The 19,538-nt window shown below is 45.4% G+C and overlaps 1 protein-coding gene across 1 annotated transcript in view; it reads right to left on the minus strand.

Moving 5' to 3' along the window:
* HK3 (hexokinase 3) overlaps nucleotides 1-19,538 on the minus strand; it is a 48,840-nt gene that overhangs the window by 8,623 nt on the left and 20,679 nt on the right. Inside the window, exons 7-15 of the mRNA XM_043981648.1 lie at nucleotides 16,915-17,014; nucleotides 16,628-16,811; nucleotides 16,198-16,353; nucleotides 15,714-15,947; nucleotides 12,225-12,520; nucleotides 11,807-11,955; nucleotides 11,509-11,628; nucleotides 10,236-10,331; nucleotides 9,774-9,873 (exon numbers count right to left, since the gene is read on the minus strand). Coding sequence (XP_043837583.1) covers nucleotides 9,774-9,873; nucleotides 10,236-10,331; nucleotides 11,509-11,628; nucleotides 11,807-11,955; nucleotides 12,225-12,520; nucleotides 15,714-15,947; nucleotides 16,198-16,353; nucleotides 16,628-16,811; nucleotides 16,915-17,014 — 1,435 coding nt within the window. The remainder of the gene's footprint in view (nucleotides 1-9,773; nucleotides 9,874-10,235; nucleotides 10,332-11,508; nucleotides 11,629-11,806; nucleotides 11,956-12,224; nucleotides 12,521-15,713; nucleotides 15,948-16,197; nucleotides 16,354-16,627; nucleotides 16,812-16,914; nucleotides 17,015-19,538) is intronic.

Consider the following 19,538-nt stretch of genomic DNA (forward strand, 5'->3'; position numbering starts at 1 on the left):
GGAATTTTGAAATACAAACACAAGACTTAAGAGAAATCTAGAAAGGTAAATTTCTTTGAGCAATCTGAAAGTGCTATAAGATGATGATGAAAGGCTAACATCTTAGTAAGGGGAGGAAAAACAAAGGTCCCTTCAGAAACTTAATGTCTTTAAAAGGTAGTAATGGAGTTTAAAAAAAGAAAAGAAAAGAAAAACAAAAATCCTGGAGGTGTATTGGGTCTTTTTTGAGGGTTTGAAGAGGAGAAAGAAAAGGAAAGGTTAAAGGAAGAACACACTAATGTAGGAAGGAAGAATAAGAAAGTGGAACTTACTGGTTCTCACAATTATGGTATATAAGAAGAGCATATAAACATAGAGGAAGAGATTGGAGGGAGTGGGCATCAGATGAACCTCATTCTCATTATAAACAAAGGAGGGTTGGAACATACACCTATGCACACAAAAATAGAAATCCATCAAATTTAACTGGGAAACAGGTGGAGATTGGTAGCAGTGTTAAAAGAGAGGATGATACCAGAAAAGGAATAATCTCAAGTAAAAAATAAACAAACAAAATTCCTGATCTTGAGGCCAGAATTGAAGAAGAAAAAGGAGGAGGAGGAAGGGGAGGAAGGGAGAAAAGGCAAGCAGCTGTACAATCTTTTTTTTTTTTTTTTTTGGTGAGGCGATTGGGGTTAAGTGACTTGCTCAGGGTCACACAGCTACTAAGTGTTAAGTGCCTGAGGTCGGATTTGAACTCAGGTCCTCCTGAATCCAGGGCCGGTGCTCTATCCACTGCACCACCTAGCTGCCCCACAATCCTCTTTTTGTGTTCTGATTTGTATATGGAAATGATTGTCATCTGTGAGGTTTGGAAGTCTGTCAAATTTAGGATAAAAAAAATTTAAGTAAAGAAATTAAGGACAATTCCAACATGTAAAGTGGCCCCCATATGAGGAACTTACAAAAGTTCATAGACAAGAGTCACATAGGATACGTAGGCATGGATGGATTTCAATCTGCATCTTTGGAAGGAACTTCCAAACTGATGACTATTATAGATCCATTTGAGTATTGAATATTTTATCCTCACAGCAATTCTAGGAAGTAGATGCAATTATTATCCCCACTTTACAGTTGAGGAAACTGAGGCAGATGGCAGTTAAGTGATTTGCCCAGTATCCCACCGCTAGTAAATGTCTGAGGCTGGATTGGAACTCATGTCTGACTCCAGGTCCAGCACTCTATCCACTGTGCCAACTAGCTGGCATGACTGTATTAGCTTTCTTGGCTGCCATGTTGACTTTTATTGAGTTTATAAGCCATTAAAACCTCAGGTCATTTTCAGTTACTCCACTTTGGTTAGACCACATATAGCATAGTACCACATTTTAGGAAGAAAATTGACAAGCTGGTAAATATCCAGAGGATGACAGCCAGGATGGTAAAGTGTCATGAGATCATCCTTCTGGATCATTTTGAGTCATTTTGGATGTTTAGTGGAAAAGAGAAGTCTTAGGGGGACATCATGTCTGTCTTCCAGAATTTAAGGCACTGTCAATGTGAAAGAGAGATCAGACTTTCTCTGCTTGACCTCAGAAACCAAACTAGGAACAAGGTTTAGAAGCTGCAGAGAGGGCTTCTGAGGCTAGATATAAGGGAAATTTCCCAGTAATCAGAGCTGCTCATAATTGTAAATGAACTGCCTGGAAGGTAGTCACTTAAAAGTCTTTAAGGAAAGGCAGGATGGCAGAAAGAAAATCTGGTACACATGTAGGTTACCATACTAGATAGACTTGGAGGTCCCTTTCAATTCGGAGATTCAATAATTTTGTGATTCTATGGAAGGATCAGGGTTATTCGGGTAAAGAAAACAGCATATCAGAACAGGCAGTTTTCAGACAAAGAAATCAAAGCTATCTATAGTCATATAAAAAAAATGTTCTAAATCACTATTGGTTACAGAAAGGCAAATTAAAATAACTTTGATGTACCACCTCATACCTGTCAGATTGGCTAATATGACAGAAAAGGAAAATGATAAATGTTGGAGAAGATGTGGGAAAACTGGGACACTAATGCATTGTTGGTGGAGTTGTGAACCCATCCAACCATTCTAGAGAGCAATTTGGAACTATGCCCAAAGGGCTGTAAAGCTGTGCATACCCTTTGACCCAGCAATACCACTATTAGGTCTTTTTCCCAAAGAGCTCATAAAAAAGGGAAAAGAAACATGTACATAAAAAAGCATGTACAAAAATATTTATAGCTGCTCTCTTTGTGATGTCAAGGAATTGGAAATTGAGGGAATGCCCATCAATTGGGGAATGGCTGAACAAGTTGTGGTATATGAATGTAATGGAATATTATTGTGCTGTAAAGGTAAAATCCACCGATCACCCCCTGAAAGAGATCCCAAAAGGAAAAGTCCCAGGAAGATTTAGCTCTTCTCAGCAATACAATGATCCAAGACAATTCCAAAGGACTCATGATAGAAAATGCTCTCTATATCTAAAGAAAGAACTATGGAGTCTGAATACAGATTGAAGCATACTATGTTCACTTTTTTTTGTTTGGGGTTTTTGGTAGTTTTTCCCTTTTGTTCTCTTTTTTCTTTCACAACTTGACTATTGTGGAAATATGTTTAACATGATTATACATGTATAAGCTATATCAGATTGCTCTCTTGGAAAGGGTTGAGGGGAGGGAAGGGATGGAGAAAATTTGGAATTCAGAATTATTCAGAATTATAAAAATTAATGTTGAAAAATATCTTTACATGTAATTGGAAAAAAATACTATTTTTGAAAAGAAAGAAAAAATTAAAACAGCCTATCAAAGACATGGAAGTCCTACCAACTAAGGTACTAAGGGATGGAGCCAACCAAAACAGGCAGGAATCCCTTCCTTCACTCACTCCCACCAAGATCTCCCTTGCCCAATGGTTGTGAGACCAAGCCACTGACTGAAGGGCAAACGTGGTCACTCACAAACAGGAGTATGCTGGTAAATGTTTAACAACCAGCTGGGCAGATGGATGGGAAATGGGAGGGATACCAGACACAGTTTAAAATTTAACCCACATTATTCACATTTTCTCCATTAGTTTCTTAAGTCTAGACAAATAACAAAACAAAGTCCTGATTTGTGGCATTTACCAATTTCCAAGATATAAACTGTTCACACTGAAAATTTAACAGTTTCCACGAGCTAGTTTGAGCTGACTCATCAACCCTGCTCTGATAACACTCCTCCCAGTAAGATAGGAGACTCCTAGGCCTTACCATCTGCCCCAGTGCTGGACCCCAAGAAGAGCTAATGCTTTCCATCTAAGTCTGCTGCCGAATTCTCTGATGTGTGTTATCTTCCCTAATTATAATGTAAGGTCTCTGAAAGCAAGGATCATCTCACTTTTCTGTTTTGTGCTCCCAGAGTCACGTGGTGCTTTATGTGTAATAAGGGCTTAAATGCTTTTCCAATTCATTGCATGGAAATGGGAGACCAGAGAGTATGCTCAGAGAACAACAAAGAGATTCTGGTTTGGCTCTAGAGGCTGGGATCTACATAGAAGAAGAGAGGGAGCTAAGATTGAAAGAGGAGGAAAACAACTTCAAGGTCAAGGAACTAGAAGACTCATCCTTTTTGGTTTTTTTGTTTTGTTTTGTTTTGTTTTTGCAGGCAACTTGCCCAGGGTCACACAGCTAGTGTCAAGTGTCTGAGGCCAGATTTGAACTCAAGTACTCCTGAATCCAGGGCCGGTGCTTTAACCACTGCGCCATCTAGCTGCCCCCGACTCATCCTTTTTTAATGTCTACCTGATTTGTTCCTTCTGCCACACCCTCATAGCCCCAGCTTAATTCAGGTCCTCATCTGTCCTCATCTGAACCAGTCTAAAATACTGCCTCTCTCCAATTCCTCCTACATAAATTGACCAAATCATCTTCCTAATATACAAGTGTGACCTAATGTACAGGTGTGACCATGTCAAACCAACATCTCCCTTCCTCAGAAACCTCCAATGGCCACCAAACTCCAACATGATCAAATCCAAACCCATTAGCCTGGCATTCAAGGCCCTCCACAAGTCAGTCCTGCCCTACACTACACTTCCTTCCAACTACTACTACTTCCATACTTCCTCATAATGATCCTGGGAAGGAGGTACTATTATTATCCCCATTTTACAGATGAAGAAACTGAGGCAGACAGCAGCTAAATGACTTGCCCAGACGAAATAGCTAATAACTGTCTAAGGCAGGATTTGAACTCAGGTCTTCCTGACTTTAAGTCCAATATTCTACCCACCATACCACCTACCCTATTGAGTTGGACACTGAAGGACATCAGGGATGACTCAGGAAGATGCACAACAGTGGAGGAGGCATCAAATAATTCCCTAGATGTGCAAAAGTTAAATTGATTCTATCTCACTTGATAATTGATTCTACTACTCTGTAATTGATCCTGTTCTGTATTATGCCCCATTTTGTATGACTGCGCAAGCCACATTGCTATATCCTTGATCTGAGCTCAGGAATCCAGCTCTCTCTCTGAGCTACCTTAAAGTTAGTTTAAAAGAAAGGTTGTTATCTCTCATGCTGGTCTCCCCTAGGAAACTTCATGGATATGTTTATTTAGCCCTATAAAATTGCCATCCCAAAAGATACGTCATCTGTCCTTTCCTCTCTTTCTGTAGCTAAGGAAGTTTTTTATCTATTCCAAGGAGACAGCAAGTCTGTTAGTTCTGATGCCCTAGCAAAGACTACCAGACACAAATGGGTCCTATAAAATAATTAATATTCCTTAATTGTTAGAGGGTGGCATGATTAGCCTCACCCAAATGCCAGTCCACCTTTCTCAGTATAGCCAATGGTAGCATTCCTACCCCAAGCCAATGACCTTTCCTCCATGCCTACCAAGACCCATTCGACCCCTTATTCATTGTGTGTTAGTAAAGAGTGTCTCTTCCTTCTCTGCGGGGTTGTTGGCTTTCCTGAGGTTGCCCATCTGCCTGCGTTGCCAATTATACATGGCACTGTTAATAAACTGACCTTGCTCAGAGTCTGTACCTCAGTCTACCTTTATTAAAACTATTCAAGGGGCAGCTAGGTGGCGCAGTGGATAGAGCACCGGCCCTGGAATCAGGAGTACCTGAGTTCAAATCCGGCCTCAGACACTTAACACTTACTAGCTGTGTGACCCTGGGCAAGTCACTTAACCCCAATTGCCTCACTAAAAAAAAAAAAAAAAAAGAATGACTCTGGCAAAACTATTCAAGACAGATGAAATACCTTGGCAAAGGGTGAGGGAAAATATTTATGGCTGCAAGACATCTATATGCTTATGCATAGAACAGATTCTAGCAAACCACACCCATGGGCCAAGTCCAACCTGCCAGCTTAGGCTTGGGCCTGGTGAAAACAGGTGACGGTAAGATTTAGCCCTCAGACCTGAGTGGTAGTTTGCTGACAGTAAAGCTAATTTGACATATTAATGCAAGGCAATCAATAGGACATCAGATCTATTAAATGGCATACAGGATCACACAGCTAATAAGTCTCAGGGATGAGATTTGAACCTATATCTTCTAAACTCTAGGTCCGCTTCACTCCTTGCTCTGCTATTGGTGTGCTATGTGACTTTGGGCAAAGTCCTTGATGGGACTCAGTTTCTTCTTCTGCAAAATGAGAGGGTTGGACTAGATCAGTGGTGTCAAGCTCAAATAAAAAAGGGGGCCACTAAACTGTATATAAGGAACTCTGTGGGCCACATAATGACTTAGAAAACCACATATTAACATTGTCTGCATTCTATTGTATTTTTATTTATTTTATTAAATATTTCCCAATTGCATTTTCATCTGGTTTGGGCCTCACTGGGGAGTGGTGCTCCCTGCAATGCATGCTTGACACCACCTCTATGGGTCAGCTAGGTGGGCAAGTGGATAGAACACTGGCCCTGGAGTCAGGAAGACCAGAGTTCAAATTCAGCCTCAGACATTTACTAGCTGTGCAACCCTGGGCAAGTTACTTAACCCCAGTTGCCTCAAAAAAAAGACATCACCTCTGGTATAGGTGATTTCCAAGATATTTTCTAGCTCTAAACCTATTATTTAGACTTTAGGGGAATGAATTTTAAAAGAGTTCAGAAAAAAGGAAAAACATGACTCCTTGGACTTAGATCCTAAAAGGAAGCTAGTTGAAGAGGAATGGGAGGTTCAAGGATGAAATTCTGACAGCGCAACTTTCTATTATCCCAAAGAGAAAAGAAAGAAGGAAGCTTCTAAAAAGGCTTTGGAGGCTTCTTTATGGCTACATGGGGAAGCTATCTTATGAGCTCAAATATATTAAAGGGAAAAAAAGAGGAAGCAAGGGCATATAACTGAGGACAAATACAGAAGTGCAGCAAGGACTTGTAGAAACAGTCAGAAAGGCTAAAGACTACAAAAGGGATTCTTAACCTCAGGATCATGAACCAGGCCAGGGAAGGGGGGGGGCAGGTAGATAGATTTCAGGAGGTCTGTGTCTTTGAATGGGGACCTCGAGCTGAAATTTAGAGTTCCCTTCAATTATTTAAAAACATCATTGTGAGAAAAAATACATAAGCTTCACCAGACTGCCAGAGGGGTCCACGGAAAGCCGTGTCCTGGACTAGAGCAAGCTGAGGCCTGCGATGAAAGGTGGTGATAACAAAGGTGATTTAAAAAGCTAGGCTGGGGGCGAGAAGAACAGGGCCAGGATGGGGGCCAGTGGATGGGCAGGTGATAACAGATAACAGCCAGAAAGTAAAACTAATTAACTACCATTTGGTATCTGTTTTGTCTGTCAAGAAGAATGACCTTCAGACTGAGAAATATAGAACAAATATGCTTAAGAGGTAAAATAAACGTAAGGGAACACCCAGTTACTCTAAATGGGTTTGTCTCCTGGATTGACAATGAATGACACCCCAGAGTCCTGAAAGAGCTTGAAAATGTAATTGCTGAACAGTTGTCAGTTATCTTTCAGGAATAATGAAAAAACTGGACTGAAAATGGATAAATAATGTACCTTTTTTTCCCTCAAAAAGATGGGTTCTAGAGACTACAGGCCATTGACCTTGAAAGTCAGCCCCTGTCAGAATTCTAGAATAGATTATTCAGTCAGTGGATAAAGGGTCAGCGCTCAGAAATGGCAAACAGCCATCGCCAGGGGCCAGGTTGGGCTCATTGAAAACAATTAATGCCTGATTCAATTCGTTTCCCTTTTTTGAACAGTTACTAGACTTTGAGCGATCAGGAGAACGTCTCCTCAAATCTGGTGAGTCTGTAATTCAGCTAGGTATCTGAGAGGGCCTGGCAAGTCATCTCTGAGGAGGAGGAGGAGAAGGAGGAGAGAGAGAGAGAGAGAGAGAGAGAGAGAGAGAGAGAGAGAGAGAGAGAGAGAGAGAGAGAGAGAAAGAGAGAGAGCCCTAAATGATAGGACGATTAGGTGGTGCCAGAGATGACCGAACAACTGGACCCAAGAGTTAATGAGGAAATTGGTGTCAGCCTCTGATGGGGCAAGTCTCTTGTGTGGGTGCCATGGGGATCTCTGTTCTTAGCCTTGTCTTCATCACCATTTCTATCTTATTAAAACACTTGGATGAAGGTAAAGATAGCATGTTTATGAAGATTGCAGATGGAAGGAATAGCCGCCATGTTTAATGACAGAATCAGTATTTTTTTTCATCTTAAACTAGAATGATGGACCAAATCTAATAAAAATAACATTTAATAAGGGACCGTGTAAAGGCCTGCATTGAAGTTAAAAACAATCTACTGCAAAAATATAGGATGTGGGGCAGCTAGGTGGCGCACTGTATAGAGCACTGGCCCTGGAGTCAGGAGGACCTGAGTTCAAATCCAGCCTCAGACACTTAACACTTACTAGCTGTGTGACCCTGGGCAAGTCACTTAACCCCAATTGCCTCACCAAAAAAAAAGTATAGGATGTAGCTTGATAAAAGTTTGTGTGAAAAAAGACCCCGGGGTTTTAGTGGACTACAAATGCAAGATGAATCAGCTGTGAGACATGGAAAGGGGGGGGGGGGGAAGCTCAGCTGACTTCAGGATATATTAAGAAAGATCTGGGGGGCAGCTAGGTGGCACAGTGGATAGAGCACCGGCCCTGGATTCAGGAGGGCCTGAGTTCAAGTCCGGCCTCAGACACTTAACACTTACTAGCTGTGTGACCCTGGACAAGTCACTTAACCCCAATTGCCTCACCAAAAAAAAAAGAAAGAAAGAAAGACCTGATGGGTAAAAAGAGAAGTATCCGTTATGTTGTCCTCTGCCCTACCTGGAGGGAGTGCTGAGCACTAGCACCTGCCGTATGCTGGGCCAACTGCTAGTGACACACGAGGCAAAGGACAAAAGGCAGTCCCTGCCCTCAAGGATCTTACTATCTAATGGGGGAGACAAAAAGCAAGCAAATTTGTACAAACAAGCTACATGCCGAACAAATGGGAAATAATTAACGGCCAGCACTGGAATTAAGAGGGATTGGGAGGGGGCGGCTAGGTGGCGCAGTGGATAGAGCACCGGCCCTGGATTCAGGAGTACCTGAGTTCAAATCCGGCCTCAGACACTTGACACTTACTAGCTGTGTGACCCTGGGCAAGTCACTTAACCCCCATTGCCCCGCAAAAAAAAAAAAAGAGGGATTGGGAAAGGTTTCCTTGTCCAAGGGAGGATTTTAGCTGGAACTTGAAGGAAGCCATAAGTGAAGAGGAGGAAGGAGTGTGTTACAGGCACGGAGGAAAGCTAGAGAAAATGCCCAGAGCTGAGAGATGGAGTGTCTTATTTGATGCTGGACATCACATTTTGGGAGATTGACAAGCTAAAGCATACATAGGATGGAAGGGTGGGGAGCAAGAAGGAACCATGCCCCAGGAGAAGTGGTTGAAGGTTCAGTGCTGGTCAGCCCAGCAAGGGGAAGATTTAGGCCCACATAGCCCGAGGGTTGTCATGGGAAAGCTGGAGTGAGCTGCTTCTGTGTGGCCACAGCGGGTAGAACCAGGAGGAAGGGGCACAAGCAGAGACAACCAAAGCAAATGTGACTTCACCCAGCTCAACATAATGAAGGACTTTATATCCATGAGAACTGTCCAAAATGGAACAGCTGCTCCAAGGAGGAGTGAGTTTTCTATCACCAGAAGTGCTTGAGCAGGGCCTGAATCAATCTCTCTGTCTTTCTCCCTCCCTCCCTCCCTTTCTCTCTGTCTCTGTCTCTGTCTCTGTCTCTCTGTCTGTCTCTGTCTCTCTCTCCCTCTGTCTCTGTCTCTGTCTCTGTCTCTCTCACACACACACACACACACACACTATGCAAGAGATTTCTGCACTGGAGGAGAGACTGAACTCGGTAACTCCTAGGCCCACTTGCAATGCTCACACTCTAAGATTTTATGATTTATCCAACAAGAGCCCTCCTCCATGAAGCCTTCCTTGACCAGTCTGACCCACACAGATCCCTCTCTTCTCTGAACTTTCATTGCCAGGACCATGATAGTCGTTTCCCAGCCAGCTCTTCCGCCATTTTTACAAGTATGAATCTTGTCTCCCTTTCCCCACCCCAGCAAGCATGAGCTTCCCTGAGGGCAGGAACAGTGTTTGACACTCCTTAGAGGGGTACCCAGAAGGGGTTCAGAGAGGACTTGCAGACTGAATAACTGACAAGTGGTCTTCCAGTCTTGAGGACCAGTGTGGGCTGCACATCAGGGACATATCAGTGGCGGTAAGGAAAGGATGCTTACCACAGAGGCTCTGCTGCACTTACCTACAATGAGACCGACCTCACATTGGGGGTCCTCATACCCACAGGACATCATGGTTCCCACTGTGTCATTGACAATGGCCACCACATTCAACTCCACTCCCTGTGCACAAAAGGCCACCAGTTGCCAGGCAACAGTCATCATGGCAACCATTCCTGGGCCTACAGCCTCTGGCAAAGAGGACCCTCCCTAGAAGCAGGGAGCAATGTCTTTGCCTTCAGTGAAATCTGTATCCTGGCTAAGGAGACTTAAGGGCTCCCAGGATGGTAGATTATATTTCCTCCCCAAACCCACCCCTTCAACAATCTCATGTGAAGCTCTGAATCACTCCCCAGAAAAGGTTCTCTAACCAACCAGAAGAAATGTCCCCTTGTATCCCCCAAATGAGAGTCCCCAACATATCTTTCCCAGATGAAGACTCCTGGGTCCCCTACTCAAGTCCCCCTGTTCCAAAGAGGCCCTACCTGTCTGCGTCTGATAGCAGCTCGAAGCAAGGACACAACGTCCTGGCCCTCACAGTCCGATGCCTTAAAGCCCTTGGTCCAGTTCAAGAGGACACCCTGCAAGTCAGTGCACATATATATATATATATATATATATATATATATATATATATATATATATATATATATATATATATATATATATATATATATATGACGGGGTGGGGCAGGACTCAGAATGGACCACAGATATAGCAAAGACTACTTCTTTCTACAATCCCAAGACCCTCCATGCCTGTCCAAGAAAGGTCAGTGTCAGCACCTCTAAAACCTCCTCTCTCCTCCAAACTACATTTATATCCTTCTCCTATTTCACAATATAGTTAAGGGCCAACCCCCAAAATTTCATTAGCTGAAAGGTTTCAAAATATTGAGAAAAGATAACAACTTGACCCTTTTAGAAGCCAAGCCCAGATGATATGGTCCAGAATGAGTGAATTAAAAACAAAGTGAGGTAAACACCTATTAGCAGGCATTTTCCCCCAAAAGAGTTCAAAAGCTTCTTTCACTATTTCTTTTTTTCCTTTTTTTTTCCTTTTTGGTGAGGCAATTGGGGTTAAGTGACTTGTCCATGGTCACACAGCTATAAAGTGTCACGGGTCTGAGGCCAGATTTGAACCCAGGTTCTCCTGAATCCAGGGCCGTTGCTCTATCCACTGAGCCACCTAGCTGCCCTGTTTTGGGTTGGGGGTTTTTTTGTGGGGTTTTTTTTGTTGTTGGTTTTGGTTTTTTGCAGGGCAGTGAGGGTTAAGTGACTTTGCCCAGGGTCACACAACTAGTAAGTGTCAAGTGTCTGAGGCCAGATTTGAACTCAGGTCCTCCTGAATCCCCTGCACCACCAACCTGCCCCTCAAAAGCTTTTGGGAGAAATGGGAAAGAGGGGAGGAAAAATCTGTGAGTTCACAGGATTTATAACTAGAAGGAAGCTCAGAGACCATTAAGTCCAATCTCATTATTTTACAAAAAAGTCACATAGGTAGTATAACAATCCAAGAGACTATTTAGAGAAGCTAAGCTTAAATGATTCAATTAGTGACAAAGTAGTAAGAAGGCAGCCCATAACCCCAGCTTCCCGGTGTTACAAAACAATCCCAGAAGCCTAATCTTCTCCGCCCCATAATCCCTCCCCATGCAGTCCTACTCACCTTGCCCTTTCCCAGTCTGTCCTTGCTCCTGTTCCTGCCGTTTTTGTCTCCCCCTAATCACCTCCCTCCACATTCCCAAGTCCCTTCACCTGATCCAGGCCAAGCTGTCTGCAGGGGAAGGAGAAGGTGAAACCCAAGGGCAGAGTCTGCCCACTCAGACCATGCCTCTTCTGGAAGTCCACTATGCAGGCTACGATGTGGTCAAAGAGCTTCAAGGGTAAGAGTAGAAGGCAAGGTTCAGAGGACTGGGCCACAGAGGTTTTTTCTCCCCCTCCCAGCCCTGCCTTTTCTCCCCCCACTCCACCCCTGCAGCCCCAGCCTCCATCCTGAGGAAAGGAATGCCCTAAACCACCAGTAAAGGTGACAGCTAGGGGCTGGGGCTGGTACCTGCTGTCCAGTCCCCTGGGTCACACTCTCAGGAATGGAGAAGACCTGGTTGGTGATCTTGACACCTCCCTCGCTCCTACTGCCCACTTTCACCCAGAGCACCCGGAAGTTAGTGCCCCCAAGGTCCAGAGCCAGGAAGTCTCCCCTTTCTGCAAAGCAAATGAAGCCACATCCTCATGAGCCTGTCCTCTGTTCCCAGGGAGGGGAACTTTAGGCCACAGGCAATGGAGTCTAAAAGAAACTCTGGACCCCCAACCAGAAGTCTAGATGCTCCCCCCAAAAAAAACCACATCAGAATCTCCTGTCATCCCCATGGGATTTCAGGGGCCTCAGCAGGAGGGATCAGACATGAAATCCCCACTGCTCCTTTCTGAGCCCCTATGCCCTGTGTCTCCCCATTGCCATCAAGTGCACTCACCAGTGCCATCAGGTGTTGCACAGACATAGGTGGGCAGCATAGGCAGGGAGGACTGCTCCCCCCGGAGCCCCCGTACCATGGCCTCCCGCATTTGGGCCTGCACAGCCTTTAGCTGCTCACTGTTGAGTCGGAAGGGTGCCAGGGTCTCCTCCAGCTGCTGTCGATGTAATGCCAGGCGAGAGGCCACAGCTGTCACCACAGCCACCCCCCGGCCCCCACCATCTTCTGAGGGGACAAAGGTGATGTCAGAATCTGGAGCCAGGAGCCTCACTGTCTGCTGCAGGATGCTGCTGAACCTGGCAGGGGAGAGGAGGAAGTTCTCAGCTTGGCATTGCCTCTCCCTACACCTCCTAGAACTTCTTCCTCACTGGAGCTAGAGATGAAAGGGAGCCTAGAGACCTTGCAGATCCAAACTGCCCATTTTAAAGCTAAGGAAACCAGGACCCGACAAGTTAAGTGACTTGTCCAAGGAAACACAGGAAGCAGTAGGGAAGGAAAGGGAAAAATGCATCATATAGTGCCTATGTACCAGGCACCATGCTGAGCACTTTTAACACATTTTATCTCATTTAATCCTCATACCCTCAGAGGCAAGTGCTATTATTATTCCTATTTTACAGATAAGAAAACTGAGGTAGAGGTCAAGTGTCTTGTCCAGGCTCACACAGCTAGTATCTGAGGCTGAATTTGAACCCAGGTCTACCTGACTAGTCTCAGTGCTCTATCCACTGCCTATCTTTGAACCCAGGTCCCCTGTCTTTATATTCAGTGTCGTGTCAACTATCAGGTAGTCTCTTGGGGTGGGGTGCCCTTTCCTCAGCCCATAGGAAAGCTGAGGAGAAAACTGGGCCTCAGTTGTGCCCAAAATTTGCTGTGCCCTCAGCCCAGTATGACCCTGCTTTCTATATTTAGGTGCAATGGACTGAGTGCTGGGGTGCAGTCAGGAAGACCGAGGTTCAAATTTGACCTCAGATAATTATCTGCTATTTGACCCTAGATAAATCACTTAATCTCTGTCTGCCTCAGTTCTTTCTACCAGATGGGGATAACACTAGGACCCACCTCCTAGGGTTACTGTGAGTATTAAATGAGGTCATATTTGTAGAGCACTTAACACAGGATGTACTTAGTAGATAAATCCTTCCTTCCTACTTCCCTCTCCCCACCCCACCCCCAAGGTCCCTCCTTGTTCCTTAAGCTTCTTGACCTTTCTAGTCATTGGGCACTGCTGACCGGCATCCCCTCCTGGATACTCTCTCTGCTGTGACACTTTGTGACACTTCTCTCTGCTTCTCCTCCCACCTCTGTGCCTGATCCGTCTCAGTTTTCCTTTGATGGCATTATCCATGTCAGGCCCCCCAACGGTGAATATCCCCACAAGGCTCTGCCTTCTTTACTTTTCCCTTGCTGACTTCATCAGCTGCCATGGGTTTAATGATCGTCTCTATGCCAATGAGTCCCAGATGTACACATCCATCCCTGTAGTCTCCTGAGTTGGTCCAGTGTCACCAACTACCTACTGGCCTTTTTCACAGGGAATCTCCTTCTAAAACATTTTTTCAATTAACAACCATTTTATTTTCTTCCATCCCCCCTCTTCCCTAGGAGAAACGACACCAACACCAACACCAACAACAAAACCCTTGTTACGTATATACATATATATGTATATGGAGATTTGTGTGTGTATATATATATATATCCACATACATACACATACACACACACACACACACACACACACACACACACATATATATATATATATATATATATATATATATGTAGGAATTTGTTTGCTTCACTATGTATGTATGTGATATATACATACATACACACATCAAGCAAACAAATTCCCACACTGGCTGTATACAAGAATAGATGTCCCGTTCATCTTGAGACCATCACCTGTCAGGGAGTCCCAGGAGAAACACCCAACTTAATATAGCAAAAAGAGAACCCATTACTTTCCCTTAAACCTGTACCTCTTCCTACCGGCTTTATTTCCATCATTGTTCTAGTGTCCCAAGTTCTCAAGCAGAGTCATCCTCCACTCTTCCCTCTTCCCCACTGCAAGATCCAGTCAGTGGCTGTTAATCCTATTTCCACAACAAGGGTCACCTTTGCCCCTGCTCTCCATTCACCCAGCCCCGTCACTAATTCAGACCCTTATCACTTCCAGACAATGGCCTCCTAACGGGTCTCTCTGCCTCCAATCTCTTCCTTCTCCAAACCACCCAGCTTCCCAAGTGATCCTCGTAAAGGACAGGCCTGGCTACAATCCTGTCCCCCCACACACACACACACACTCACACTCACACCTCCAGTGTTTTCCAGCTGCCTCTAGAATAAAAGACAGCCCCCTCTGTCATTCAAAGCCCAGCACAATTTGGCTCTGGCCTGCTTTTCCAGGCTTATTATGCATTACTACCCTCCAGGCACTCTTCATCCCAGCCAAACTGGCCCATTAGCCGCTGCTGCTACAGGACATGCTCTCTCCTGTCTCTGCCTCTTTCCACCTTGCTGCAGTGAACCCCGTCCTCACCTAAACCTCCCAGAATCCCTAGCTCCTTTCCAAGCTCAGCTCAACTGCCATCCCCTGAACCTGCCCCTGCCCCCTCCCAAGTTACTGTGCAGTGACTTTGTAAAGTTGTTGTATTTGATTATATGTATACATGTGGTTTCCTCTGATCAAATATAAGCTCCTGAAGAGCATGCACTGGTTTGTTTTTTTGGTATCCCCAGAGCCTGGCACATCACCCGACACACAGTCGGTGCCTAATAAACGATTGTTAATTGATTCCTTCTCTGTTTAGTTGGGACCGTGGAAAGGCTGAGCTGGCCTGGGTAGGAAGCAGTGGGGAAAGGGATCATGGTAGGAGATGGAGGGTTTGGGAACAGAGTCTCCTCTACCATATAACAACCTCTACTCTCATTGCTTGTCACTGAGTCATTTTTCAGTAGCATCCAACTCTTGTGACCCCATTTGGGGTTTTTGGGGCAAAGATACCAGAGAGATTTGCCATTTCCTTTACCATCTCATTTTACAGATGAGGAAACTGAGGCAAACACAGTTAAGTGACTTACCCAGGGTCACACAGCTAAGAAGTATATGAGGCTGGGTTTGAATTCAGGTGCCACCTAGCTACCCCTATCCTTGCTTCAGAGTTAAAACTACACACCCTACGTGCCACTAGGGTGAGGGGTCCTGAAGCAATCCTCCTCTTCCTTACCCACCAAAGCAAAGCTTCAGTCAAGACTTCAGGGGTGGGGAAACTGAGGAAGAGAGGTAGCAGACCTGAGTTCAACTCCTGGCCCTGCTTATCAGCTACATGACCTTGAACAAATCCCTTGCCCTCTTTAGGTCTCAGATTTCTCCTCTGTAAAATGAAAGGGTGGAATGGATCTCCACTAAGGGCACTCCCAACTCTAGGGTGTGTGATTCTAGGATTCGTGCCTCCCCCATTCCTCACCCCCCAGTTCCCGTACCTGGGATGCTGCTCATAAACATGACCCCCTGTAGCCACAGCTGTGCCCGGCTGGACTCTCTCCCGGTTGCTCTTCACTCGGGCAAGGATGGCAGCGAGGGCAGCAGCACAGAGGTGGGCAGCTCGGGCAGACACAGCTGCACATATCTGTTGTACCAGCTCACAATCCTGGGTGCTGGGGTTCAGGCCCAGCCGCTGCAGCACCGCTTGGGCCCTAACTCTGCCATGGGAGGGGCTAAGGAAGGAAGGGGACTGAGCTGTGACTGGGGGCATCCAGGTCTGAATGTGCAGGGGTCTGCAGCTAGGGTGTGCTGAGGGGCCATGCCAGTAGCACATATAAGGGATGCCCCATGGACCCTTCCCCCTCCCAATGACATACACATTCCCTCCAGGCCAGGGATTCCCAATAGGCCTCCCACCCCAGGCTAATTGATCCAAATCTTTCTCCTTCACAAATCAAGGACTCCAACGTTCCCCCTACTCACTCCTCTATTTCCATCACATGTTCTATGTGCACAGACCCACGGGTTAGCAGAGCAGGGGAGGTGACACCACCAAAGAGGGCTCTCTGGCCAGCCAAATGTATCATCACCAAGCGTACAAGTTCTCCCAGGTACAGACCCCCAACCATCTTCTCAAACCTGGGGGTCCAGAGCAGAAAGGGGACCGCTGACACCCCAAATAATCCCCAGAGCAGGGAAGCAGAATGGGCACAGGGGATTCAAGCCCTGGGGAAGGGATTCAAGGGGAGGAAAACAGATCCAATAAACCTGGGCTCTGCCCCCAAAGAGACCTAATGGCACTAACATTCATTTGCTTACCTTCTTCAAAAGGGTGCATGGGTATTAGGGAGGAGCAGATAGATCAGGACACAGAAAACAAAGCATCTCAGCCCTCCCCAAACTCCAGCATCACCTCTGAGTCCTAGGGTTCAAGGATTCTTGGTCCAATTGGAGGTCAAAGGGTGTCTGCACAGGTTCCAGGGCCCCCCTATCTCCAAAGGAACCCCACTGGACGTTGACACAGACGCGTCCCTGGTCTTCCCCCAGCTCCACTACATGCCGGACCTCCTCCATGTAACAGGCATTGGTACCTGTGTCTGTGGCCAGAGGGGACTGGTTACAGGCTCTGCGAGTGAGTGGGCAGTGAGCCACCCCCAAGGTGCCTGAGCCCCAGTGCCCACCAAGTAGAAACATCCTCACCTACAACAAGCCCGATCTCACATGCCTGAGACCTGGGGTCACAGCTCATCATGGTGCCCACCGTGTCATTCACTACAGCAACCACATCAATGCTGTAGGCCTGGAGAAGGAGAGGTCAGTAAAGGGTGGTCACTCACTGGGGGGAATGAGAGACATGATGCCATCACCACCACACATCAGATACGTTTCTGGGCACTTGATGCTACATCACGGAATCTAATTTTGTTGCACATTCTTGGAATCAATGAAATTTAATTCACCATTCATTCAACATTTATTTAGCACCTATTGTTTGCAGAGCACTGTGTTAAGTACTAGGAGAGCAACAAAGTTTAGATAAGACTAAGTCTAGTAGGGGGGTATCTCAGAATCTGAATTGGAAGAGACCCTGTTATTCACCTAGTCCAACTCATGCATGAATAGGCAATACTGTCAATACTGTCAACAAAACTGTCCTCAAGCAGAGGCCCAAAAAGCTCCAAGATTGGGAAACCAAACCAAAGCTTGTCTCTCCAACTTCTACCCAGCGCTACTAGTTCTGTCTTTGGAACAAACATAAACCCACATTACAGCGTATGAATCCAAATTCACAAGTGAAGAACTGAGTGCCCTTTGGCAGAAAGCTGATTGGAGGAGGAGATTGGGAGCATTGGAGCTCCTTAAAAAATGAGGTGCTAGGGGGGCAGCTAGATGGAGCAGTGGATGGAGCACCGGCCCTGGAGTCAGGAGTGCCTGAGTTCAAATCTGGCCTCAGACACTTAACACTTACTAGCTGTGTGACCCTGGGCAAGTCACTTAACCCCCATTGCCTCACTAAAAAAAAAACAAAAAAAAAAACCATGAGGTGCTAGAACAGAGATGGCCGCATGAAACCAGCTCTGACAAGAGCCAGGTATAAGCCCCTTGGTTTCCATGACACCTCTCTTATCTTGGTGTTTGTCATGCCTACCTGACCTAATCTCCTTGGCTGGATTAATATCCATGTCCTGCTCTCATGCTCTTGTGGTGATCTCATCTACTCCCAAGGATTCATTTATTATATCTATGCAGATGCCTCTCAAAAATATATATGTATATAAATATATATGTTTATGTGTGTGTGTGTATCATGAGAGAGAGAGAGAGAGAGAGAGAGAGATTGATCCGACCCTAAAATCTTTCCTGAACTCCAGTCCATTGACAACTGCTTGCTGGATCCAAATTCAACCTATCCAAACTGAACTCATTATATTTTCTAATTTGGGGGGGGGGGCGGGGCAATGGGGGTTAAGTGACTTGCCCAGGGTCACACCGCTAGTAAGTGTCAAGTGTCTGAGCCTGGATTTGAACTCAGGTCCTCCTGAATCCAGGGCTGGTGCTGTATCCACTGTGCTACCTAGCTGCTCCTGAACTCATTATATTTGTTCAAAACCCATCCCTTTCTCCATACTCCCCCTAATTCTGATTAGGGCAGCATCTTTCTTCCAGACATTCAGTTTCACAATTTCAGCATCATCCTCTATTCTTCCCTCTCCCTCAGACACTTGCCAGCTGTGTTGATCCTAGGCAAGTCACTTAACTTTTATTTGCCTCAGTTTCCTTAACTGTGAAATAGGAATGAAAACAGCACCTACCTTCTGGAGTTGTGGTGAGGATCAAATTAAATACTTGTAAAGTGTTTAGTGCAGTGCCTGGCACTCCCCCTCCCTCACCTTCCATATCCAATCAAATCCTGTGGGTCATATCTCCATAGCATCTTTCACATTCATCCCCTTCTGTCCACTCAGTGGAGAAGTAACATAGTCAACATCTGAGGCAGCCTGATTCACTTTGAGATGGCTTTTGTTGGCCATATGCTTTTCCTGATGTCAAGCCTAAATTTTGTCTCTTTGCCATTTTCATCCACGGGTCCTAGTTCTGTACTCCGGAATAAAACTCACTTTCCCTCAAACCCAAAGCTAATCAGTTGCCAGGTGTTGTCATTTCTATTCCCTCCCCTCCACATTTCTCATACCCTGTCCCCTCCCCACTCCGCTCCACTCACACAGACCACTGTAGTTCAGGGCTTATTACCTGGGTTGCTCCTAATTGGTCTCCCTGCTTCCAGTTTCTCACTTCTCCCATCCATCCTTCACATAACAGCCAAATTACTATTCCTAAGATGCAGGTCTGCCCACATTACTACCTGCGCAAAAGCGTTCTTCCTCTGGTTCCCCTATGACCTCTAAGGATAATCCATCCTTCACATAACAGCCAAATTAATATTCCTAAAATGCAGGCCTGTCCACATTACTACCTGCTCAAAAATGTTCTTCCTCTGATTACCCTATGACCTCTAAGGATAAAATACAGAGACCTCGGTCTGGCATTTAAAGTTCTTTGAATCCAGCTCGGACCTACCTTTCAAGAATTATTTCATAACACTCTTCTTTATAAACTCTACATTCCAGCCTACTAAACAGCTGGCTAGCCTGCCAACAGTATCCATTTCCCATCTCCGCGCTTTTGCACAGGCATGTTCCCCATGTCTGGAAAATATTCCCTCCTCATGTCAGTCTCTTCAAATCCATACCTTCCTTCAAAGCCCAGTTCAGGTGCTTCCTTCTACGGTAGGCTGTTCTTGATCCTTAAATTACTTTCCATTT

Source organism: Dromiciops gliroides, chromosome 2, assembly GCF_019393635.1.
Source record: "Dromiciops gliroides isolate mDroGli1 chromosome 2, mDroGli1.pri, whole genome shotgun sequence".
NCBI lineage: Eukaryota > Metazoa > Chordata > Mammalia > Microbiotheria > Microbiotheriidae > Dromiciops > Dromiciops gliroides.